This window comes from Aplidium turbinatum, chromosome 7, assembly GCF_918807975.1.
Source record: "Aplidium turbinatum chromosome 7, kaAplTurb1.1, whole genome shotgun sequence".
Taxonomy (NCBI): domain Eukaryota; kingdom Metazoa; phylum Chordata; class Ascidiacea; order Aplousobranchia; family Polyclinidae; genus Aplidium; species Aplidium turbinatum.
In genome coordinates this window covers 25,907,631-25,934,769 of record NC_137478.1, presented here as the reverse complement: position 1 = coordinate 25,934,769, position 27,139 = coordinate 25,907,631, and the positions used below count along the sequence as shown (strand labels likewise).

Genomic DNA, 27,139 nt, shown 5'->3' with positions numbered 1-27,139 from the left:
ATGGCAACACTGCAAGCTAAAAATAAATGGTGTATTGAAAATGAAGGCTCTTTTGTTCAACACTTCAATTCCCTACCAATCAAGGCAGACACCACATTTCGAGTTTTTGATCATGGTGAATTTTATTCGATTCATGGAATGGATGCATTTACAGCTGCAAAACTTGTGTTCAATGCATCAACTTCTGTGAAAAGCATCAAGAAAGGAGGTAATATCGCTTGGTTTTTTTGTTTTTTGGAATGTTTTTTGAATGTTTTTTGGAAACTTTCCTAGTTATTGCTAACTTTGTATGAATGATTTAAGTACCATGATTAAATTTTAAATGAATCTATTTCACTTAAAATTTGCTGTGGCCTGTTTTTTTTTTACATATGGAAAGACGCCTTTTAACGAAAATAAATGTAATTCTGATTAGTCTGTGAAAAGTGTGTATGATAATGCATTTTTAATATCAAACTTTCTAGGTTCATTATTTGCAAGCTGCAACGTATATATATAATATGTATATATATATAACGTAACGAGATGATATATATAATATATATATAATATATATAATATAATATATAATGATATATATATATATATATAACGAGATGGTTCGTAATATTAAGTTCATATCGATTCTTAACTGGTTGCATGTTTTTTCAGACCTTCTGATGATCCGTTAGGTGAAACAATTTGTAAAGGCTTCAGATAGTAATAACTATATTTGATATAATATGTATATAGGCATAATGATGTAAACTATTTTACTATATGTATGACATATATCTATGATATAAATTAATTGTTCTGATATTGTAAGAATTTTTCCATCACAATCCTTCTATGTATAATGTAGAATTGTAGATATATTTACAGCACTAAATTTTGAATATAACTTTACTTTTTTGTTGATAACTACCTAGTCTTTTTGCATGAGGCGCACCTGGTGATGATTACTCATATGTTTTATCAGATACAGAACTTTCTTCCTTGTATTTGAGTAAGCTCAATTTTGAATCTCTTGCACGAGAATTACTTTTGGTTCTTCATTACCGGCTTGAAATTTATCAACCAAGTCCAAAAAGTCAATGGTTTATTGCATTTAAAGCCTCGCCTGGAAACTTGATGGAAGTAAGTTCGTTTTCTTGATTGCATATGGTCGTTTGTTTTTAAACATACAGTGCACTGCATTATTTTATAACTGCAAGCAGTGCACATCGTTTCAGCCTTCGGGTCTCCTCCTTCCTCTGTAAGTGTCTAGGTACACTGTGTAGTGTGTATTAGGGTGGTCCTTATTTTTTGACTTTTGAAATTTTTAGGTCTCACCCTCCCAAAAGGTTCCATTTTGGATAAAAAAACCCTGTGTGAAATATTTTTGAAAAATATTAATGTTTAGAGGTTCCTCAAGGCCCTAGAAATTTCCCCGTACACTATGTATAGGGGGTGTGATGCGGTATGAAATAAACTTTTTGAAACCCCTCTAAACAACTTTGTGCAGACATGAAAACACCTGAAAGCACTCTTAATCACAGTATTTTAACAGCAATCACAAGACACAATTGTTCCACTCTAAGACACAAATTTGTATTGCTTAATTCTCAAAAGACATAATTGTTCCACTCTACGACATAAATGTGTAATTGTGTATTGCACAATTCTCACAAAACACAGTTGTATTATTAGAAGACACAATAGCAGGCCTCGAAATGCATGGCGGACATGTCCGCCGTCACAGCATGTGATGTCCGCAGGAAGTACCATCTAAATCGGTCATATTCAACGAGCAGTAGGAGTACATAGCTCAAGAGAATTATGAAGATTCTTCCACTGATGAAGAAGCTGCAGCGGGTGTTAAAGATATTAAGGATGACCTTATTCAGTTCATTCATGTAGTATTGGGCAAGGAAAAGCAACCTCGAGATGATTATCGTGAACTAATGGAAATCTTATTGCTTTTTCTTGGAGATACTACACTGGGGCAAGCTAATTTTAAAGCACCTGGTGCAAGCCATCATGCACGGTGGATGATGAAAGTGATATACACCTTTAAGGTGTGGTTATTTCGAAGTCAGTTTCACCTGACGGGCCGTGAGCAAACGGTCTCCATGACCTATGTGTGTTTTTTACACGTATCTATATCAAGGCGTGGATAAAAGCTCCCAACAACGATTTGTCCTTATATAAAGAATTGGAAGCTTATAAAACTGTTAACAAAGGTATCTCAGAAGCAACAACTGAAAAGATGGGTGGTGATCTGTGGTGCACTGCTTGCAGTCAGTACAAACACAAAGTTCTTGTTCAAAAAATTAAGCCTTCCAGATTCTTTTCTCCATCTTCCTGCATCAGAGTGGGAAGAAAACAGTGCTTATCAGACTGCTCGAGAACTATGTAAATCTCTAGCTATGACCAATGATCATGCAGAAAGAGCTATAGCACTTATCCAAAACTTTTCTGGGCGACTCACTAAAGATGAGAAACAGTTGCAGTACCTTCTTCAAGTAGTTTCACAACATCAAAAATGCATTTCTGAACCACTTAAAAAGGCTTTGATGTGACATTTTACCATTTTTGAGGCGTTGACCATTATAACCATTAACCAATGACTATTAATTTGCATTTAGCAAGTTTGTTTTAACAGGACCGCAATATCGCATGAATCCCAATTTTTCTAAGTTACACATCCAATATATATCTATTCAGCGTGTATTGTTATTTTTATTGCAACTAAAGGCTCACTTATAGCTATTGCTTTACACTGTTTGTTGCGCAGTATTTCGAAGCAATTAAATTTGCTTCATCACTTTCAAACATGTGAACATTATCATTTTTTTTTATTAATAATATTTATCATCAAGATCACAAAAAAGAACTTTTGTCTTAGGTATACCAAACTGGGTTATTATTTATGCCATGCTGATGAAAACAAGCAATAACACTTGTGCATTTCAAATCCGCATGGCAAAACCAAGCTTACAGAGGTATGACATACATGCATAAAAACGTGAAATTTTCAGAGGCCTCGAGGAACCTCTAAACGTTAATATTTTTCAAAAATTTTTTCACACAGGGTTTTTTGTGGTAAATGGAACCTTTTTGGGGGGTGAGACTTGAAAAATTATAAAAAAAAATTTTAGCCCCAAATAAGGACCGCCCTACTGTGTATGGCCAATTGGTCATGGAGATATATACCTCCATGTGGCGTTTTTCCATTTGTGGAACCCAAGCTCCAAAAATGGTACTACCACCAACCTTGCCTAAGTTCTCAAACTGCAAGCAGTGAGCTTTGCGCAATGCACAGCAAGGTGCCTCCAGTAAAGTACTCAATCAGCATAAGCCAAGAGCGTCATAGCTGTGCACACTGCACAGTGGCACAGGATTTCACTTAAAGGTTTCATCAATGCTATAATAAGTGCATAACGCTGGCTTTGTAAAACTTTCTGTTAATATCCTCTTTGTGCAATAACCTGTTTAATTGTGTATTAAATAGAAAAGAATTCTACAAATGTATGCTACCAATTAGTATAGTCCAGTTTTAATCTGGTGATGTCCCCGTTACCGAGGGTGGCCGGATTCACCTCCAAGTGCCGCAATTTCCTTCACACCCTGCCTCCGCATCGATCTGTCTAACTCGTTCTCTCTTGTCAAGCCCACCTTGCTGCATTCCTCCTCAACTTCTCTTTTCCACGTTTTCGTTTTCTACCAAGTCTATTAAAAACCATTTCTGCAATACTACTTGAACGTTGAAGGTAAACATACCGTATGACTTTAATTCATAATCATTGTGATTATTCTGTCTGAGTAGCTTCATGTTTATAGGTAGAAGATTTACTGTTCAATAACGTTGATTTGATGTCTACCTCATCTGCTGCTCTTGCTGTAAGATTTCGATCAGAAGGTATTTATTTGCTTCATGTTGTGTAAGTTTTTCCATAATACCTTAATGTGTGAATAACATAAACTGCACTGACTGGAATGCTTGCAAAGGCGACATATTGGTATGTTTTCTCAGTTGCTTTTGGCCTTATAAAATTTCCGGATGTTTTGTTTGTTGATGTTGGACGTTGCACTGTGCCCAGTTGTTCTATATTTTGTGAATAACTGCTTTATATATATCGTGCAATGAAAGAACCGAACTTCTAAATTCATTGACAGTTGCACAAAGGCGTTATAGTCAGACACTGTTTAACGAAACTTGGATAAACAAGATTCTCCTACCAAACACAAATTTTTTTGTGTCGGTTTGGGGCATATTTGCCTTATTAAGATGTCTTTATTTGGTTGACATCACTAAAACAACATGACTTTGACGAAGCAAAGTAGGGCGTACTGCATTAGTGAGGTCTGGCATATTGTACAAATATATTGTACATAATGTACAAATCTTACTTGAATTGGCGTCTAAATATGAAAGCATATTGACATGGTTTCTGGTCATGGAATCTCACTTGACACATACCGTAATAAACGAATTGTAACTAACAACTTTTCATTTTGTCGCAATTGAGTTGGCTAGTCCAGCTACATTAACGTTGTTAGACTAAGTTTAATTTTTTATTGTCTGCATTTCTAGGTGGTCAGTTTATGGTAGCAATTGGATTTGTTGACACGAATTTATGTGAAATAAAATATGCAGAGTTTTCTGATAACGATCAGTTTTCCAACCTTGAATCAACAATCATCCAACTTTGTCCCAAGGAATGTCTTTCCATCAAAATGGTGAGAAATTTTCCCTTAACAGGTATTGTTTTTTGATGAGCTTTTTACCCATTGCCCAGACAATAAAATCCGTCATTTTTTCATTGATTCAACGTCTGCAGACGCTTTTTACCACTCTTGCATTTATAAATGTTTATTTAATTCTTTGTATGTAACAGTTTCTGCATTTTACAAACTTATTTGCAGGAAAACAGTTCTGAAGCAAAGAAATTAAATGAAGTAATAAAACGGAGTGGAGTTCTGTTAACTGAACGCCCCAAGTCGGATTTTACCGGAAAAAGTATTGAACAAGATTTAAAAAGACTTTTGAAGACAAAGAAAAAGTAAGTCCACATTTGTTTTCACTTCTTTGTTAAGTTGAAATGTCTTGATAGTCTGCTGTAGTTTGCACCTCCGAAATGTAGCGGAATTGAAGGTGCAAGTCAAATAACCTTCATGTTTTTGACTTTAGATGTATAACGGGTTTACTTCTGAATATTTTTTTTTATGTAAAGTTAATAGTTTTTGACGTCTTTTTGTCTAATTTTAAGATGATTCCTGCTAAATTTCTGTGTACCGTAATAAAAGATGTTTTTTTTCTTTGTTTTTGCTTTTGTCGTAGCGAACTCGTGCACTAGTTTATATAGAAAATTGCCAGTACATAACAAAGGATGGTTTTTGAAGAAGTTTATTCATTTTTTTAAGATGGAGAGGTGTATTGCTTAATTTCTTCAAGTTGAAACGTGTCCTGCAGGAAACTGTACCGAGCCATATAACTTTTAAAGCTCGTGGAAGGAAGTCTTCGCTTTTGTCGCACTATTTTAAATTTTACCTGCATCCTCATTGCGTGCTAATTTCCTGGGTTATGACTTTTAATTAAAAAATAATCCAAACTGAGTCCACCTTCAACCCTGTCATTAAGTGCCTTGCCAGAACAATCGTGTACTCTCGCAAGGTGTCCAACGGACGTCGTTTCAACGTAGTGTGATCGTTTTCAAACTCATTGATCCATTATTATTATTGACTTTAATCAATATATAAGTATTATTTTTAACTCTTGTGTTTACAACCAGGGGCGTTGAGGAAGGGGCGTCTCTGTGTTGGGTTTCAGATCACCCTTTTGCTTCGTCCTGTATTTCGGCCCTCATTCTTTACCTTGAACTTACAAGCAAAGAAGAAAAGTTTGGACAGTTTGTAGTTGAAAAATACGATTTGTCTCAGTACGTCAAGCTTGACAGTGCCGCGAATTCGGCTCTGAATTTGTTCTCCGAAAGAAGTTTTGGTTTGATTCAGCAGAATCGACCAACTGACTCTTTGTACGGAATTCTCAATCACTGCCAAACTCCACAGGTAGATGCTTTTAATCGAGTAAACTTAATATGAACAAGTTCATTTTTACGTTGGCCCTACCACCTTTTGTCATAACAAATTCCGACTTGTGTTAACAGTTGTCGCGTACAGTTACAGCGAAGGTACTGTGCTTGGCATGATAAGTAGTAAACCAACCCCTTTTGAAGTGTTTCCAGTTTCTGTTTGACGGGGTTTTGTCGTTCGTGCGCTACTGTTTAGGGAGGGGGTAGGAGGCGTTTGTGCTTTTGTATTTTTACAATTCTAACCACCAATTGTCTGTCTTACGTTGATGCAACATCAGCAGGTGTTTGTAGAAATGCGATAAATGTATAATTATTAATTATGGATTAATGAAAAAAGCACTGATTTGTTGACTATTATCACAACTGACTACTATCACAACCACAAGACTTTGCACTCATTACTGCTGGAGTGTTGGTACTGAAAACTTTTAATGATGGCAGACACTACATGCATTGGGTCTGCTACTATTTGGTGAGTCCGATTCGGTGAGTTCCTAACCCCTAACCCCCAACCCTAAAACGGCAATGATATTTAGGCTACGGTACCCAATAATTTTAAAAAAAAATTGAAAAAATCACCGAATAGGGATCGGACTCACCGAAACGGGCCATTCCGACATGCATTGAGTCTTCATTCTACACTCCAGTGCTTATGCAGCAAAAAAATTGTTGATTTTTGACCAAATGGCGCGACGCAGGGCCAAAGAATGTTGTCTCGTTGGATCAAACAGCCATTACTTGACGTCAATCATCTCGAGGAACGTCTCAGTGCCGTGGAATCCTTTGTCAATTGCAGCGAACTGCGGCAAATTCTCACCAATGATCATCTCAAGAAGCTTCCGGACTTTGAGAAGTGAGTAGAATTTTGTGACCTGATTACATTTCAGTTTTGTCTTCAACGTTGTTTTACATCGTATTTATGTTTCTATGTGAGTTTCTGCTCAATTTGCTTCTTTGTTTTTTCATTTTTCATGTTTCTTCAGATTATCCAAGAAGTTTCTCCGCAAAAAAGCTTCTTTGCAAGATTGCTATCGTGTTTACCAGGTAATTAAAGATAAAGACAAAAGCAACGTTGTCCTTATACTATGTTTAGTATGTAATGTATAATATTGAATACTGAAAAGTTTGGGTGTTCATCAGGACAATTATCGTTTCTAGCACTAGTTGCAACGTTCATTGGATGAAATTGAAAGTTACAGCAACAATGAACAGGGTGGTTTATTGCTTCACTGACGATTCGCGCACCATGACAATGCGCATCCTCAGAGCGAATAACATACAAAATAAAATTTTACAAAGTTATATACTGCAGTGCGATTGAAGGCAAGAAAATGATTTTTTCTTTGGTTTCACACTAACAATATGGGAATGTTCCTTTGTTAGCTGTGTTGCCATATGCTCTTCGGATTTCCAGCAAAAGAGCTAACATCTAGTTTAGCATTTGCGTGGTAACGCCAGCACAAAAGGTAGCCCAAAATATACACAAAGACTCTATTCATCAACTACTCAAACTAGCAACTTATAATACAGTACCGAGCCTCTTTAATTAGTGTAACAGATCGGCCTTAAGTCCAATTTGAAGCTCGCACGTTGGCATGGCCTGTGTGTATACTGGTCGCCATGTATCAAAAGATCCCCACCAGGGCCAGGCAGTCATTACTGGCATCGTTTTTGTTTACAGGCGATAAAGCAGTTGCCGTTTTTGTGCGAAACCTTGCAAAAGTATTCTGACGAGCTCGACCGAGACAAGACGCTTCTTCATGAGCTATTCACAACTCCGATACATGAACTGTACAACAGCTTCAAGAAATTCATTGAAATGCTGGACACCACGCTGGACTTTGACATGGTAAATAAAACCGGACGAGTTTTCAATTGAAGAGTATTACATACTCGGTACAATGTGAAGACACTGAAGCCGTTTTAAAATCGCTTTTATTTTGCTGCAGGTTGAGAAACACGAATTTCTTGTGAAATCCGATTTCGATCCGGAACTGCAACGACTTCGCTGCAGAATGAACGAAATAGAGAAAGGTATAGAGAAAGTCTTTGAAAAAGCGGCCTCCGATTTAGGGTTGGAGGCTGGGAAAACGATAAAGGTAAAACACGTAAATCAAACAGCAAAATCCGTCATTTTTACATTCTGCAGACATTTTTACAAATTTACATTGATCCTACGTCTGCACACGTTGAATCAATGTAAAATGGCGAATTTTGCTGTCTAGAAAATTAGTTGTAGCACTCCCCTAACATGTCTTCATTGCTTATAAAAAAAATCACGAAATGCAGTTTCTTTGATGCTTCAATCATGCTTCAGTGCTATTTTTTAGCATCAAGATAACATTACACCGTAGGGAGCAATTTCCATGCATTCTTGTCATTTACAGATGACGTATGTTTGCTTTATATTTTTTAATCTCTAGCATCGATATATTTTTTTACAATAATGTTGTATTGTTTAACTGATTATTTTCCGTATCAAGTGATATTCTGCTTGCTCTGTGTAAGAATTACGTGCATTCTCAGAGAGCTGGACTTGACGCAAAGATTTTCTGCACAGGCCCAACAGAGCAAGTTGTTTCCCTAAATCCATTCCTTCAGTTCTAAGCAGGAATGAGATGCAGTGGCAGTTTTATGAAATCATTGCTATTGATCGTGTTGTGTGTCGCACTCCCATCTCCTGATTCAACAGCCTACACTGTATTGCTTGTGCTGTGTATTTTGTGCGAGATTTTCAATAACGCTCGGATTTGCTTGTCAGCTTGAGATGACGTCACAATACGGCTACGTATTTCGTGTCACTTGCAAAGAAGAGAAGAGCTTGAGACATAATAACAAGTTTACCACTTTGGACACGAACAAAGCTGGAGTGAGGTAGGCAGTGTGGATTTAAAAGTTTTGTTTTGAAATTTTAGAACAGTTTTAAGATCAACGATTTTCTCACCATTCAGATTCGTCAATCCTCGGCTTCAGGATCTCAGTTCCGAATACAATGACTGCAAAGGCGGCTACGAAGAGCAACAGAATGCCGTTGTCATGGAGATCGTTACCATAGCTTCCGGTTACGCTGATCCGCTTCACTCCCTTGGTGACGTTGTCGCAAAGTTAGACGTGCTCTTGAGTTTCGCTCAGGTATTTGTGAGTGTTTTGTTTATTGTCGACGGCCTGCGTGAATTAAGATGTCTTGATTTTGAGCTTAGATTGAAACCACAAGGAAGAAATATTTAACTATAGAGTGGAGTTTTACAAAAAAAGCGATTTGGATCTTCATCTTCAATTTTCTACACTGTGATATTGTGGATGGAGTTATTTTTCTTCCTTTCTTCTCACTAATGATGAATTCGTTACATTTTACTTCAAAGGCAACCGTCATCGCACCTGTTTCGTACGTTCGTCCCAAACTGCACGCCGTCGGAACGGGTTCAAACCGGATCGAACTGATTCAATGTCGTCATCCTTGCGTGGAAGTACAGGACGGGGTTTCTTTTATTCCAAACGACGCCATACTAGAAAAAGACAAAGAAAACTTCCTGATTGTCACAGGTAAATCTTTAATAAAATTTCAAGGCACAAAGCTTCCGGTTTCGCTTTGTCTTATTTCAGAATAAATTGCACTCTATCGTCATTACGAGGTTGTTGAAAAATGTGTTTTTTGACACGTTTTACCTCCATTTTTCCTACTGACATACCATGTGATTTCAAAGCAATGGTTATGTAATGTATACAGTAGTTTTATTTCACGGCAAAAAATTTGTTCAGTTTTTCTCTCAACAATTAATACAAAAAATATGACTGTTTATTGCCAACACTGCGAAGGCAGTTATTAGGTAGTGTTTTTGACTATCTCGATGAAAATGATCTTGATGAAAATGCTCTGACTTCATGTAATTGTACTCACAGGGCCAAATATGGGTGGAAAGTCGACCTACATTCGTCAAGTGGGTGTCACTGTGCTTATGGCACAAATAGGCTGTTTCGTGCCGTGCGACTCTGCTGAAATCACACTGGTTGATGCAATACTAGCAAGAGTTGGCGCTGGTGACTGCCAGGTACAAGTCATTCTTTCAATACCAGTGGTTCTTAAACTGTAAGTCACAACCTAAAGTTGGTCTGAAAGTCGCTGCAACAAGTTACTTTGTTGGCTTGTTTCTTTCAGCAAGTTACTTTGTTGACTTGTTTTTTCAGCAAGTAACTTTGTTGGCTTATTTCTTCAGCAAGTAACTTTGTTGGCTTGCTTCTTCAGCAAGGTACTTTGTTGGCTTGTTTCTTTCGGCAAGTTACTTTGTTGGCTTGTTTCTTTCAGCAAGTTACTTTGTTGGCTTGTTTCTTTCGGCAAGTTACTTTGTTGACTTGTTTTTTCAGGAAGTAACTTTGTTGGCTTGTTTCTTTCAGCAAGTTACTTTGTTGGCTTGTTCTTCAGCAAGTTACTTTGTTGGCTTGTTTCTTTCAGCAAGTTACTTTGTTGGCTTGTTTCTTCCGCAAGTTACTTTGTTGGCTTGTTTTTTTCAGCAAGTTACTTTGTTGGCTTGTTTCTTCAGCAAGTTACTTTGTTGGCTTGTTTTTTTCAGCAAGTTACTTTGTTTGCTTGTTTCTTTCAGCAAGTTACTTTGTTGGTTTGTTTCTTTCAGTAAGTTACTTTGTTGGCTTGTTTCCTCTTCCAATATTCATACTGAAGGTATTTGAACCAATTGCCGTCTCTTGTTGCAACTGCAAAAGATATCAGTGTAGTATATTTTTGCAATTGAAGTTGCAGTGTAAAAGATGTCTTCACTCGAACTGATTTCTCCAGCATCCTTAAGAAATTTTTTGCACTTTCTCGACTTTTGCTGACAGTGAGGTTTTATCAGTTCAACACCATGAATGCGCCTATATTGTAGCTCTAAGAGTCTAAACGTTACTCAATGGCGGCAACCTATCTGGTGAACAAGCTTTAAGTTTTTTTGCATTCAATACTTTAGAAAGCTAAACGTTTTCTCAACAGCTTATGAAATCGCAAAGTTTAAATTATGATCAAAGTGAAGCGTATTGCTGGTCTATGGAACTGCATTTCATAAATAACTCACAAACTGCGTTACATAAGTAACTCACGAACTGCGTTTCATAAACAACTCACGAACTGCGTTTCATAAATAACTCACGAACTGCGTTCCACAAATAACTCACGTGAAAGACTCCAGACTGTCATGAAAGTTTGTTTCGTCATTTATACCGCACACGCAGCCGCATCGTGCAACCCCAGTTAACGAAGTCACGCTAGATCTCACGTTTTATTAACTTTTTCACCAGGTTCAAGGTGTTTCTACATTCATGGCAGAGATGCTGGAAACTTCAACCATTCTCCGTTCTGCGACTGAGAACTCTCTGGTCATCATTGACGAACTAGGTTTGAATGTCCTTCCGTTATTATCCGCCTCTGTCTTATTGAAACAACTGTAGCCCAACGGCAGAACGTGCACTATAATCGTTTTGAGCTATTTAACTATCCTAATGGACAAGTGATACGTAAAAGGAAAAGGATTTTAAGGAATTGGATAAAACATATCATCCGATAGTTCGTATAAAGGTTTTTATCGTACTTCCTATAATGTAAACTAATGCTCTGTTGCACTTCCCAATTCGTTTATCCCAGCCAGCAAACTAGGTCTTTTTGACATTGGTTGTAGACGCCGACGTGGAATCAATGTAAAAAGAGATCTGATTTGATAGCTGTAGTGACTTTTTTCTGCGAAACAGTTGGTATAACCCGATGTGTCATCAGATGAGCTCAAAAGTTTAACGATTCACTTGATCGTTTTGAAGCCATCTCCTCAGCACCAAAGGAAAAAAACAAAATTTTCTTGTTCACCCTGCACAGGTAGAGGCACGTCCACGTACGACGGTTTCGGCCTTGCTTGGGCCATATCGCACAAGATCGCTGTCGACATCAGATCACCTTGTCTTTTCGCAACGCATTTTGACGAGATGACGTCACTGGCTGACGACGTCCAAACAGTTGCCAACTATCACGTGACCGCACTGACCAATGTTGATGAAGACGGCCAGTCAACTTTGACCATGCTGTATCAGCTGAAGCCAGGTAACCGAGATTCTCTTTTGGAATATACATTACACAGGCATTGATACCATTGTGTTGTCAAGGGTGTATTTTTATGAGGCTTGTTGGTTAATAGGACTTACGTGCAAAAATATGTCGATAGGAAGGTCTTTGGATTTTTTTGACGACAAGCTCTTGAAGAAAGTCTGACAAAAAGTAATGCAACTTCAAGCTATGAGAAACCTTCTCGCTATATTCAAGTTTTGTAACACAAATCAACTCTTTACAAAGATAGTCATCGGCTGGCGGCTTCAATAGCTAAAAATGAATTCATTTCGCAAACAACTATGATAGTAAAAGTTTTTAGATGCGTTTTTAAATACATTTAGAAATGACAAAACTGGGCTCACTCAAATAGTGTGTTTTTACTTGCTATTCCAACCTATGGACATTTGTGTGGAAGTTCAGAAATAGTTTTTTTTTTGTCAACTCCTTCTGCGTTTGTTCAAAACCAGTTAAGAAGGATACACCTTTTGGAGAAAAGTGTTTACACTCTGCGAAAACGATATCTGACGTCAAACCGACTTCGACTAAAAAGTGACTAAACATATCAAAACTACCCTATGCAACATCCTGCAATGCATATGCAGGGCTCTGATTGGAATCTGTGTCAACAGAGCAGTGAAAACTCTTAATTTTGAGCTGGTTAATGACCACCCTGAGGTCATGCGCCACGGTTTCGGAAAAGCGCAAATTGGTGACAATTTGGAAGATTTTTTACGACGTCCCTTTTCTTAAGTCAGTTTCCAAACAATCTTTAATTTCTCAATTATTTTGACACAGGTTCGTGTGACCGAAGCTTTGGCATTCACGTGGCTGAATGCGTTGGCTTCCCAGAGCGTGTGATTGCAGCCGCGCGACAGAAGGCGTCCGAGCTGGAAGACTATTGCGTCACCCCATCATGCGGAGTGGAGGAGAACGACGCATCCGTGTCCAGGAAAAGGAGAAAAATCAAACAGGTTTGTGCACTGAACTATGGCATACCCAGACAGCAAAATCCGTCATTTTTTACATCGGTTCAACGTCTGCAGGCGTTGAATCCATGTAAAAATGATGAATTTTGTTTTCTGGGTAAAGCAACGAATAACTCGCCTATCCTTTCATGTTCAGTTTTCGAACACGTTGCTGATTTTTAAAATCTGAACATGAACATCTGCTCTTGTTCGTATTTGCTTCCAAGATTAACACGTAGCTAATCTTGGAAACAAATACACTGTACTGCGTTTTAAACCTACCTCGAAGTCACTGTTTTGGTTTAAAAAAAACAGTCAAACTTTTTCAGCGCACTGAGCAAGTCTTGACGATATTATAAGAAACCGAAGAGTGATAAGTTGTGGCTATTTGTTTGCATAGCTCAGTGGCAACTTTAGCTCACTGGCTACACTCGAGAAAGTTTAGAACTATGTCCAATCCGGGGTGGTGAAAGAACTGATTCTTTGTCTCAAACGCCCAAACGAAAAAATGTGAACTAATGCGGGGTTCACACTGAGCTTGTCTAGCATTTAGCACATAGCGGGTTGGCGTGTTTTCATGTCTGGCGTGTTTCGGCTTTATGATTTGCGCTGACATGTTCACATTGGTTTCCATAGAAATAAGACGTTAAGCGTGTGGAAGCCATTGAGTGAGTAAGCTTGTTCATATATCCGTTGACAAACTTTCAAAGTTATCACAAAACCCGACATTGTATTTAAATCCGCTCTGATGCTTCGTCAACAAGAAAACTTGGTATTTTTTTTTGAAAAGTAGCCTATGCAAGACTACTTGCAAATAACAATGAAGTTTTTCTTCTGGCATAGACCTAGGCTACTTTAAAAAAAGTTTGTTTATTGTTTTTTACAAGTAGGCCTACTTCACTTTCTGGCTGATTAACCAACAAAACAAACTGAAGACGGTAGCCTACGGTATTTTTAATAAATTTTTCACAAAACATTTAGATGGTTGGTGCACCCATATTTCAAAGAAGGGATGACCTGGGTCCTGGGAGAACAAAATCTTGTGACATAATGGAGGAATGCTTCCATCGTTACCGTAGTTTAGAATGAGTAGTAGTAGGTACCTTAGATGATCTGCTTTCTTGACAAAACGTGTCAGCTCCGCTTTGTCGCTTCTACCCTTTTTTGGACCTCTGCTATGTTTGCCATATATTAACTTATATGGTCAGAATAAAAACAAATTGCAAGCGCAGGTTACTTTTATTTCAGCGATGTTGGAAAATACAATTGGTTGTAATTCAAGTGGCCCATTTGTGAAATTTCATTTGGAATCTTGTGTTAACTTCCCCGCTTCTCTTACAACTTTTATGGTTTGCCCTCAACCAAGACGGTCTTGCCTTAACATATCTCCGCATCACAACTGTCCAAAAAGTACAGGCTGTGGCTGACATCAGATGCTCTGCAAACATCAACAGTCATATAAGGCTGGCAATATAGGCTACAGCTACACGCGTCGGACTCTTAATTCTTTGCTCTAAAAACTACCAAACCAAGCACGGATGTACCAAAGCAAGCACCTACGGTGTACCAGTATATTGTAATAAGGCTTCGAAGTTGAGGAAAACGAAAATTGACGATAACTACAACATAAAAAAACGAAAAATCAAGCCGCAGATGGTGTAGCTACATTCGTATCTACAATGGGCAAATAGGCCTAGCATAAGGCTTAGGCATATGATGAAACCAAGACCTGAACAGTGAACATACACTGCAATATTGAATCCTTTGAAAAAGAACCTACACCAATCATCTTAAACTGACTCTACTCTAACGACTAGAAAGATTCATAATAATGATAAGTGATATCAATCATACCAGTGGCAGTAAACGTTCTAAACCAGTGGTTCCCAATTTTTTGTTGTCACGGACCCCTTTAGACAAATTATTAATTCTGCGGACCCCTACCTAAATTTTGCCTGAAACTCAATTAACATACTATTGACTATTATAATAATTATGCTACTCAACTACTGTACTGTGTCATATTGCATTGCCGCTATGACTCCTGCGGCAAATATCAGGTTAAACAGTTGCGCAAATAAGAAAATGAATGAATTGTTCAAGAAATGTCAGCAGTATTTGAATATCAAGGTGACCCAAAGTGCCATGCCGAAACTTTTTCAACGTAAGCAAATTTAATGAGAGGGCTGTAATTGTTGCCTTTCATGAACTAAACGATTGAACTATGGTTCAGTTTTTGACAATGCAACACGCATGTCATTCTCAACGTCCAGGTGATTTCGATGTTTAGTTTTTATTGTAACAAGAGCTGACAATCCTGCCTCGCAAAGGTAAGTGGTTATGAATGGTAACAAAACAAATCGCTTGCTTTGCCAAAAATGGGCAGGTTTTCAGTTGTGAGCACCAAAATTCTTCCGCAGTTTTTGAATGAAATTTTGAATGAATGAAACTCTTTTGATCTCAAATCAATTAGGTCATCTTTACTGAGATCGTCATCGCTAATGTTGTTCAAGTCAATAAGAAAAGAATTTCGAATCCATGTTTCAACTTCGTTCGGCAGGTATTCTAAATCAAAATAACGTTGAAATGAGATTTGCAGGGTTTCCAAGTGTGCGGCAAAATTTTTCTCTCCTAGAGATCAAAAGAGTACATTCTCTTGGAGTTTCATCCATCAAGATAAGGTCTTCTAACATTGGAAAGTTAGCGTAATTACCTGCTTCCGATCTGCGTTTCCAAACCGGCAACTTGGCTAAAAACGATTTCAGTTTTTCAGCTGCATCAATTATTGTCACACCTGGTCCTTGAATGCCACGATTAATATTGTTAATATGACCGAAAATATCGGCTAAGTAGGCCATGCCGTATAGAAAACTTTACTCTCAAACAATTTTGAGAGGGGACTTCCTTTTGCTTTCAAAAGAGTTGATACCTCACTTTTTAGCTGCTGCAGTCGTTTTAAAGCTTCTTAAAGTAAATTTTTTGCTGCTAAGGCGTACCTGTATAAGAAACGATGGGTAACAACCACGCGAGGAGCTTTGTTTTCTACTTAAGCAGCAAATCTGGATTTGTTCCCAAGCATAGCTGGTGCTCCATCCGTGCATATGGAACAAAGTTTCTTTTTCCGATCAAAACTTTGTTTGACAAAAAAAGTAAAAACATCGCTTTTCGTTTTTTTCCCCCCAAAAATTCGTCAAGGTAACACGGACCCCAAATGCTTTCTCACGGACCCCCAAGGGGTCCGCGGACCCCAGGTTGGGAACCACTGCTCTAAACACTGATTGAACCAAGTAACACAACGAACGATTACTATAGCAAGAAATAAGCTAATCTGGTATAAGCATGAAAATGACGGTACAGTGCATTGTGAATGCACAGTCCACACATTTGCAGACAATAAGCACTTTTATCAGCCATACATATCAAAGTAAACTAGATATACAAATTCAAATAATTGCAAACAATATACAGAACAACATATGTAATGTAGCCAAGGCTGTGGAATCGGAGGAATTTTGGCGTGTCCGGAATGGAGTAATTTAAAAGGCTCACTCCGACTTGATACAAAATAACGAAAAACAAAATTTTTGTTTAGACTCTTTTTAAAAGAATATAATTTCTTGTTCGCCGTATTTGGGTCTAAAACTTCACCTGAAACTAGAAGTGCTTGTTTTTGTTAAATTTGTAAAAGTCGCTGTATCAATTTCGATCATAACTTTGATGAAATTAAATTTTACAAAAATGGAAAACGATAAAAAAATGAAAACTCTGAAGCCGGAGTGGGCTAGTTATAAAACGAGGAGTCGCATATTTTTCGCAAGACTCCACAGCCCTCCCAGACAGCCACTTTATCTGGTCCAAATCTTTACCAGATTGGGTACGATTTTGGCCAAATAGAGTGGCTGTCTGGGTTGCATATAATGGCTTCTTTACGGTGTTCAAATAATCTCAAATGAACTGAATAACGTCAGTGCAAACCATATTGTCTAAGCCAAGGCTTATTTCAAATTACTACAATACATACAATACAATTTTAGTGCCAAACTCCCCTCCAATCTTTTATCACTTTTCAAACCAGTCACATTGCAATTTGCAACAAACTGATGGCAAGCAGGGTGATCATTTGATCAAGAAGAAAAACACAATTAATTTGATTTTCACGTGCGCTCACATATCGTGACAGATTATGTAGCGTTCTAAACTAGTCATTATAAGCTACTCGTAAACGATTAAAACAAAAGAGACGATATTTATGCAACAGTTACAAAGCATAAAAAGACGTACAGTATGGGTAAAACAGAGTATGAGTAAAACAGAGTATGTTAACAGTCGTTGAACATTTATAAAATAGCGATTTTCATTTGTTGGCAATGCAGCAAAGTGAGCGCATTTGCCGCAAAATATCCAGTTCATTAGACAAACAGTTACATGTATATTGTATACACACCTAAACACTTAACCGACCCAACAAAGAGAAATTTTTCAGGCTCAAGCGAGTGTGATTCAAGAAAGTTTGAAATGTTGAGAAAATAACAACCAAAAGATTTTTTACAATTACAAACAATGCCATGTCTGGAGGCATAACCGATTAACCGACACAGTAGTTTAGAAGATATTTGTTTGAGACCATGTAAACTGGGGGAAGAGTAACAAATATCATCTGCAAACTTTATGTGATTAACACAAATATTAAAAAATCAGACAAGACAAGTTAAATCACACTTATGTGCTTTTCTGTTGAATGGTGCATACATACTAAACACTGTGTGACATGCACATATCAGAAGCGTGTTTGTCTAATTGAAAGTTTGGCGTGGTTAATCAATTGACCAAACAATGCTTCTTCATTTGTATTGTATGTAGCAGTAGACAGTGCTGTCCCTATTGCTGACGAGTTTTCTTTTAACATGGAGAGCAAACATTCCTGAAAAAATATATAAGTTATGATGCAGGCCGCATAAAAAAGAACCACAGAAAAGTACTGAAGTTCCTTGATTTATGTCAAAAACCTTCAACACTTAAATAACAATATATAAATAACACGCTTGGTCGACCTTGGATGTAAACGTTTGTACAGTATATATCAGTGTTGTACGCGTCATTGAAATAATTTGACGGCGTCAGCGTCAGCGCGAATTGCCTAAAAACTTTACGGCGTAAAGGACTGCGTAAGCTCTTAAAGAAATTGACGGCGTCAGCGCTAATTTCTAGCGCTATTTTTTGCCAGCGTCTCATAAAACGGAAATATTTCAACCAAGTTCAGGCTAACAATAGCTATAGTATAAATAAAGAGCAGGTATTATGTTTTGGGACTGTATTGTAATTAGCTGCTCAGCCTATTAGTTATTTCCTTGCAGAAAAACAAGCATTTCAAAACGTTTGTCTGACAATCTGCTGCGTTTGGGACGCATATTCAGGGGCGCCGGAGCGATTTTTGACTGGATGGGCAGGAGTATGAAAAAAGGGCACTTTTGTTGCTGAAAGGCCAATTTTTTTTGTAAGTTTTAAGATAAGATATAGCGATAATGCTCATCTATCAGCTCATTATCGAGTAATGATACAAGTGTCCGCTATACAAAGAACAATGGCACGGAAGGGCATCATGCTATTTTATAATGATGTAATATAACTTAGCCTACTGTGATGGAGAATTTTGTGTCGTGAATATTATTTTGAGGCAAAAATAGAACCTTATAATTAGGCTAAAAGCGAATAGCATAAATTGTTATATTGCAAAGTGTGCAGTAGCTTACATGACCTTAAAAGGGCACCATTGCCCTCTCTTCCCTCCCCATCCACAGAAATTTGAGGGCAGGGGGGCATCCGCTCCCCCCGCTTCCGGCGCCCCTGCGCATATTGTCCTTTCCAAGTGAAAACATGCGTTCCACAGCAGCGCTGGTTGGTATTGGTGTGTTGTATTTCAAAAACAAGTTGAAAACGTTTAGTCGGAAAGGTATCACTGTTCCAAGCGTGCTGTGATAGTTTAGCACGTATAAATCTTTTAACGAGGTCCACTGCACCAACATCGCTCTTTTCAGGGGCATAGAGCTCTTGAAATAAAGTATATTCAACGTTCGCGATGCCATTCATGGATTTTTCGCTTTCTGTCTCTGATCCCTCGTTCTCAATACATGGGTGATCACCATTTGGAGAACTTCTTCCGCATGTATTCCAGGGAGCCATTCCAACCAACGCAAAAGCCGGTAATTCGGATGAGTCGCGCTGGCCAGAATACATTGTGAAACTCTTATTGTGAAACGAGATTTTCCATGAAAACAAAAAATGACGCTTAGCGCTTGACGCTTAAAATCGGCAAAATAGTTGACGGCGCTATCACTTCCGTCAACTGAAAAATAAATTGACGGCGCTAGCCTCAGCGTCAACAAAAAGTTGACGCCGTCAAATGACGCCGTCAAATTGACGGCGTCAACGTACAACACTGGTATATATATATTGAAAAGCAAGCATACATCTTACATACCTAATTTGAAGATATTTAATATTTTTAATATCAAGGACAAGGGACACAATTAGCTCGACATCTGTTGTAGTTCTTACAATGCAATGCTTTTTCATGTCCTGATGTTACTTGCATTATCCGCTTATCAGACAAGACAAAAATTTTCTTTTTTTTTACTTGTATTTTATTTTTGTGTGAACTTTTTGGTCTTTCTTAAATACCCCCAGCAGGACTCTCACATCATAATAATAATAATAAATATTTGATGTTGTAAGCACCGAGGTGCTTTTTCATCATTCTGATATATTATACATAACGCATTTGCTGTTAATTAGGTTAACAGCTAGTTTAATAACTCTAACCGTCAATAACATCTGATAACATATATAAACTTTTAGAAGACATATTAGTGGGACCAGAAAATAATACGGTGATATATATATACATGAAAATACATACACAATAGTACTGTCACTTAATACATAACATCATAAGATGATTTCAAGGTAAATTTCAATGGATCGCTGCTCCAGTGCTTGTCAAGCCTTGCCTTGAATGCATTCAAGCTAAGTGCACTTATGACTGTTGGTGGTAAATTATTCCAGGCATTTACTACACGCACTGTGAAAAAGTTGCTTCTCAGCCTTGACATAGTTTGTGGCTTATACAATTTTAAGTTATGGCCTCTTGTATCATAGGTATTTGGATTCATTTGAAATAATACAGTATAATTTACATCATAAAAACCATTTAAATATTTATACACTTGAATAATATCATGGCGAAGACGTCGGAATGCTAGAGTAGGCAAGTTTAATTTTTCTAATCTTTCAGAATATGACAAATGCCTTAATCCAGGAACCAATTTGGTTGCACGCCTTTGAACATTTTCTACTAAAATGACCTTGCATTTTCTGATTCTAGGTAATAATTACCCCTCAGTGAAGTCTTCAAAGGAATTTATGCTTTAAGACAGAAAGTCATTACAAATTTATGCTCTCACAGTCTCACTGAACTTGTCATCCGGGTCTTTCAGTTCCACAGCTGCACATAAAATAAGCATTTGTAATTAACTTTTACTAACTTTAAGCATGAAATTTCTTAATTTTAGCAGATGAATCTCCACAATAATTAATATATTTAGTAACAAGAAGAGATTCTATTTGAATAAGGACATTCTGATGATCCTCCTTTAGGTGAAACAGGCTGTCAAGGGTTTAGATAGTAATAACTATATTCGATTTATATTTGGTAACATAACATGTATATATAAAGGAAAAGTTTTGTTTTGAAGGTAACCCACAGCTCGACCACAATCAGATTTTGCATTCATATAGCTCATGCGCTTGCACTTAAGAGTAATTGTCATTGCAATACATATATTCAGCTTCACAGTGACATTGTTGAGACAATACTATAAAGTCACTCACTAAGTATAACCACACTCTCTACTTCATACTTTGTGAAGATTCTTCCATTAAAAGCAAGAAATTGAAAGCATTTCCAACAAAGCTGTTGTGATCTTTCTTGTGCAAGTTTTGTGGAAAATATCCATTTAAAAGACTTATCTGCACAGGACTTACACAAACAACTTTTCGATTTCTGTAATTTTAGGTATGGTATTAATTATTTTCTCCCATATCATCATTTTAGAAACTAAAATCCTCACTCACAACATAGTTGTAATATCTGTGAGCTTACAGTAACAGTACTTATTCGAAGTGGTTATATGTAACCATGGATTACCATGGTTGCAATCAAAAAGCATTGTTTTGTAAAAAGTGTTGCCAAGGGATAGGTTTAAGCTAAGAGTTTTGCCCAAGATTTCAAAATCTCATAAATCACAAGTTTTTGTCTTCAACTACTTTAAACTTTACTAAATTATGGAAAAATTTCTTATCTGGTAACACTAGTGCTGTAAATATAGCAGTGGCGTATCCTGGTTGATTTTTGTGGGCATGCAATGGAAAGAGGGTCATAGCCAGTGTAGGGGGGTCTGGGGGCATGCCCCCCCAGGAAAATTTTGCAAATTTGCCTTAGGTTTTATAGCTTTTCTTGCAATCTGAGCCTTACTTAGCTGATAATTGTTTGAGCTGTTTTGCAAAAAATGAGGTTTGGAACGCACCATGAATCCAATGTCTTAATTTTATATTTTTATCCTGCACTGCAGGAAAGCGGACTTGAAGCGCTATGCAGCGGTGTATAGCCTTCAGCATACACCCGACCCGTTTTCTTGATGATTTTTTAAACTACTGTTCTTTGGTCTCAAGTATATCATACTATCTACAGTAGAAAACCACAAGGACTTTAACTATGAGGACCAAAAGAAAAAAGGCCAAACAAATGCCAATCGGAAAACTAAAAAAGACCAAGAGTCCAAACAAAAATAATCCGGCCAAACACTTTTTAAAAACCCCAAATTTCTGAGATTTGGCCTTAAAAAGACCAATCTGGCCTTAAAAAGACCAATCTGGCAACCCTGTCTCGAGATCGTGATTTTTGTTTTGCATGCAATTTCAAATCTGCATGCCTTGGTTCCATTTGCGCCACGCTGTTGTAAAAGAGCGGCGAATAGGCAAATTGTATTATCAACGCATGCTGAGCTCGTCTCAGCATGCAGAGTTGCCAGGGTCAGCAAAGTTTCCAAATTTTGAAAACGAACAGTTGTTTCGAATATTGAAATTAAGAGAGCGAGGTGGTTCTGCTATTAACATTTTCAATTTCTACGCATAAATTCGTTGCTTCTGAAAGATTTCTGATTTCATCAGAATTGTAAGGCATGCAGTGCATGCCTTGCATGCATGGAGAATACGCCACTGAAATATAGCCACGCCTTTACTTCGTATTGCTAATTTCAATCCATGTGTTCATTCATCATCAACATCCCTGATCATCAAATACGTAAATAAAGCAACACAAAGTTTGTTTAGATAGCTCAGTTGCTACCCTGTAAATAAGCATTACGTACAGTCGTACACCTGAGATTAGTATGATGACACAAAAGCAGTAAAACACACAGTGAAAAACCAAAACATTACAGTTTACAAAAATATGAACAACACATGTTTTCACACTAGAACTAGATTTCTCTTCAGCTCACTGACATCAGCAACAGCAGAAACGTTTTTTAACCATTTCAGCAACGTTTTCCAACTACCGTAAGTTGTTTTGTTATCAATCATTATTTAATATTTTTTAAGTCAGAATATAAATTAATAATTACCCGGATGGCCTATATCTTTTTTCATTTCTTTTCGTAGCTTTTTCTTCAACTTCCTAGTTCCTATCTTTGTACCTATTATGCTTTTCATCGTACAGAGCAGCAACATTTTAAGTTCTACCAGTTTTTTATTTAATTGTATGTTTTATTTTTTAATTGAAGCAATATTAACTGCAATATAAAAAAATTAATACCACTTGATCATGTACCATTGACATAGCCTAGTCTATGTCATGACTTCGGTTTGTTTGTTAAAGTACCATACTAAATTTTACTTTTAAATCATAGACCTAGCCTATATCGAATACCGGTACATTGTGTTATACCGGTACGGTACTGCCCTGTATTGTAGCAGGCCAAGTCAAATATAGCCACTCGGCCTTCATAGATTTAGGGCTAATAAAACAGCATAGCCTACAATACTGTAGCCTACATATTCTAATTCAGTATAATGCATCTAAACCTGAACTACGCTTTCATTTATTTGCCAATTATATACCGTATAAAGTTGTAAACTGTATTAGCCTTATTGATCTTTTTGCAATGAGGTTGTTTGGAAAAAAAGGTTAACTTACGGTATCTTTGATTAGTTTTAAAACAAAAACAATCTGGTTTTTCTGTAAATTTGGAATTATTTGTCAACTATTTAGTCTCACTTAAGTATTCTAGTGAGATCTGACCCTGGTGTATGTTACAGCAATATTATAGGTCTAGTATTTTTTCCTAGGCTTTGATCTTTAAATGCCAGTATGTTAAATCAATTACATCTTGCTGCTGGCTAGAATTTGAACTGACTGCTGATAATAATGTGTTACAAAATATCTACAGAGCCAAAACTGCTGACAAACTATAGCCTAAGCGAGTACAATCAGCCGACCTCTTCCAAACCTCGACTCGAAAGTCGAACAGATCGAGTTCTCATGTCAAGCGCGAAAGGGAAAAGTTGAAATAATTCAACTTCTGTTTTCACGCTTGAAATCGAGATCTCCAAACCGGTGGCGCGATTCGGTCACGCTTCACGCTCTCAGTGTGAACACTTTTTTTTCACTGTGAACCATCGTTTTTTTGACACGTTTTATGATTAGCGCTTATGCTTGTCAGTGTGAACCCCGCATAAAACCTAGGTTTTGATGGTTCAATAAAGGATATTGGTTTAGCCTAGGCTAGGGGTTTTAAACATGGGACTGGGTTCATGAAAATTCCAATGTAAATGTGACAGGCCTGTTCACCATGTTCAACTAACGGTGTGTTTAGGAAGGAGAAGATTTGATTAAGAAGTTTCTTGAACAATTTCGTGAAGTCAAGTGGGATGAGATGTCATCGGCGGAAAGAGCGGAAAAATTGGAACAACTCAAAGCGGAAGTGTTATCTGTTGACAACGGTTTTGTGAATGGAGTGCTTAAAAAGAAACGTTTAGACGAATCAGCTGTCGTGTGACATCTTTTTTCCATCGTGTTTTTGTCTGCGAAACAGTTTCCACTGCCTGTATGTTTTACTTTGTTGTTCGTTTTTTAACTGCCACATTGCTTTTTTACATTCCTCCCAGTCACATTGCATTTCGGGACACGAAATTCCGCTCAACACTAAAAGGGCAATTCCTCAATTCAGACATTTTTTTATATCTCCATTCTCCATGTAAGGTTGTCCTCTACCAGAAACTTCTCTTTATTTCATAACTTCCTTAGATTACTTTCGAAAAGATAAGGCAAGGGAGAGTGTAGTTTCACGTCTGCGAAAAATCACTGCTTGGTACCCAGGGTAAAAAAATAACTCCCATTTGACGTCCGTTTAACGTGTGATGGTGTTGTATCCTTAAAAAACTTAACATTAGCAAAATGAAACGTGTTTCACAAATTTGTTTTAGTGTGCTTACGTCAAATTTTATTGCGTTGACAACATTTAACCGTTCCCAAGTTTGAGAACGAGAAAGTTTGCGTTACGTTGGTGACAAGTTTCGCGCCATTTTTACGCCTTCCGCATTTGAGTCTAGGTATTTTGTAAAATTTCAATTCAGTTTTTAACCAGTTGGTGTTAAGAATATTAATGTTACGACAGCAATTATTTTCAAAAACAAGCATGCCACTGTTTTCGTTTATGGTAAGCACTTAAATCTTTTGCCCACGTTCATCATTGCTCACTTTCACGTGCTCTGACGACAATTTCATCACTGCTGTTAGCTTGTCACGCTGATATGATGCAATGTACTGTAAAAGCGATTGTTTTGCTGAATGCAAATTTTCTCAGCCAATTCAGTCTCTTTGTCATGGAGTAGTTTCGATCGAGTAGTTTTTTTGGCAATGGATTGTTCACATCAAGGTTGCCAGATGTTTTTAAAATTCTCAGCCGAATTGCTACTGAAAAGTAGCCCGAAACATGATAAATTTGCTCAAAGTATATTCAAAGCAGATAAAATTTCTGTGTGAATCGAACAAAACCAAACGAAAAAAACGTGGCTGCTCAAATTTTCCCGCGACTCCAAAATAAAAGCTTAATTCCGCGGGAAAACCAATTGGCAACCCTGGTTCACATGCTAGTTCGTCTGTGAAACTGAGGCTGTGGCGATTTGTCTGATTCGTTTTCTTGGTTTTCTTCCCTCAAATACTGAATTGTTCTTGTGTGTCAACACTACCTTTCACATTACAAAACGGAGAATTCTCGTTCAGCGCCTTGCAGCTACTTCAATATTTAGCTCAAAAACCTTTAAAAAAAATTAGTTTCAATTTGATTTTTCGAAACAACATGCGCTGACGACTTGCCATGCGGTTTTTTCGTTCTAATTTTTTGCTTTGACAGCGGTAAGGCAATTCCGAAGTCAGCTTGTTTTGTAATGACAACACATGCTCTAATCCTGAAAGTTGTAATACTTCATAAGGCCTACCTGCATTTCATAGCTTTTGATAGGCTACATTTTATATTGTTGGGCTGCTTATTTTCAGAATGAACCTTGCTTTACACTGCTGTTGCTTTTTTCTTTCTATTGCTACTCATTGCCTCTGAATAAAGTGATTTCCCGTTTCTTTCATTTTTATTGTGACAATTGATAATTTCATCATCTCACTAGCCTAAATAACGACCATTTGTCTTGGCAGTTTTGCGTAGCCTGCCTACAGAGAATATGAACCACTGACGCAAGCCCGGTCAACAAGAGCAAAGTTTTCGCGTGTTTTTGTTTGTAAATTATTTCATCTGCTAGGTGTCGATAATGAAGAGCTGTCCTTATGAAGCGTGGCTCAAAAGCACATCCTTGGTGTAGAACCATAGTTACTTGATTGACAGTTTCTTTCACAAAGTCGCTCCCTCCAGTGCAGGTGTTTGGGGTGTCCAAACCGTGCAATCGCACAGGGCCCGCAATTAACTCAGAAAATGCAGTCATTTTTGTCATTTCCAATGAAAAAAAAATTCGATTCACAAGCAAGTACTGGTATCCTTGAAGTCAGTTTAGGCTGAGGCAAGTGCTGAGATTGCCACCTTTACAAGCTTACATGCATATACATACCCAAATTTTTGTTGAACATGCTTTCAGAATGCACCAAATTCAAAATAATTTTTCAAAATTTTCTCGGGGGGCCCCCTCCCCCTTTCAAAATACCTAGCTACGCTACTGAATTGGATCATTGTCATTGGGGCCCGCAAAGCATATTCCGCACAGGGCTCGACATACCCTAAGACCGGCACTGCTCCATCCCTTAACAACTATTGATGCGGTCGATAGACATGAAACTATTGAACACAAGACTTTCTGGAAATAGCGACTGCAAAGAATTTCTCATTTGGTCACATTCAAAACTAAACAGTTTAGTTTTTGCCTTTGATTTCCATCAACGATTGGTCTTGAGAAATTGATTGTTTTTGTACGCATCATGTGTTGTTATGAATATGGTGTTATTGGCACGCCTAGAGGCAAAAGTACTGTTTTTAAAATAAGGACCGCCTTGTTTGCAAGTTATAGTGACCTACAGAAAACTTTGATCACGATTAGAACCACAAAGATGCTTTGCTTGAGTTAAACTGTGAGGCTAGTTGTTTGCAAACAATTTCAGAAAATCGTGCTTTTGATGGCACGGTAACTCGAAAAATATAGCCTAGTCTACTTTCACATATTAAACAATTCTGTGTGACAAAAATGATCTTCGAAAATTTAAGCAAACATTACCGTGACAGTTGATCTCATGTTAACCGACTGCCCTTGAAAATCTTGACCACTTCCAAGTTCCAACAAACTATTGCGCCAAATTCAACAAAGCTGAAGAGTAATCTTTGTTTCCATATCACTTTCGAAAGGCATTATGATGACAATCATTATTTGTTTTCAATAGAAGTTTTTGAAAGAGCAAATTGTGTTTTTTGACGTTAGTTAAC

The 27,139-nt window shown here is 37.4% G+C and overlaps 1 protein-coding gene across 1 annotated transcript; it reads left to right on the top strand.

Annotated features, from left to right (window-relative positions):
* LOC145774638 (DNA mismatch repair protein Msh2-like) lies at positions 1-25,802 on the top strand. Its single transcript, XM_082585928.1, has 18 exons — positions 1-208; positions 962-1,119; positions 3,805-3,883; positions 4,559-4,704; positions 4,891-5,027; positions 5,757-6,033; positions 6,755-6,909; positions 7,040-7,100; positions 7,738-7,905; positions 8,006-8,155; positions 8,818-8,930; positions 9,008-9,188; positions 9,419-9,599; positions 9,957-10,105; positions 11,343-11,439; positions 11,911-12,132; positions 12,934-13,109; positions 24,035-25,802. The coding sequence occupies exons 1-18, from the start codon at positions 1-3 to the stop codon at positions 24,215-24,217; spliced, it is 2,841 nt and encodes a 946-aa protein (XP_082442054.1). The 3' UTR covers positions 24,218-25,802.
* The last annotated feature ends 1,337 nt before the right edge of the window (positions 25,803-27,139 follow it).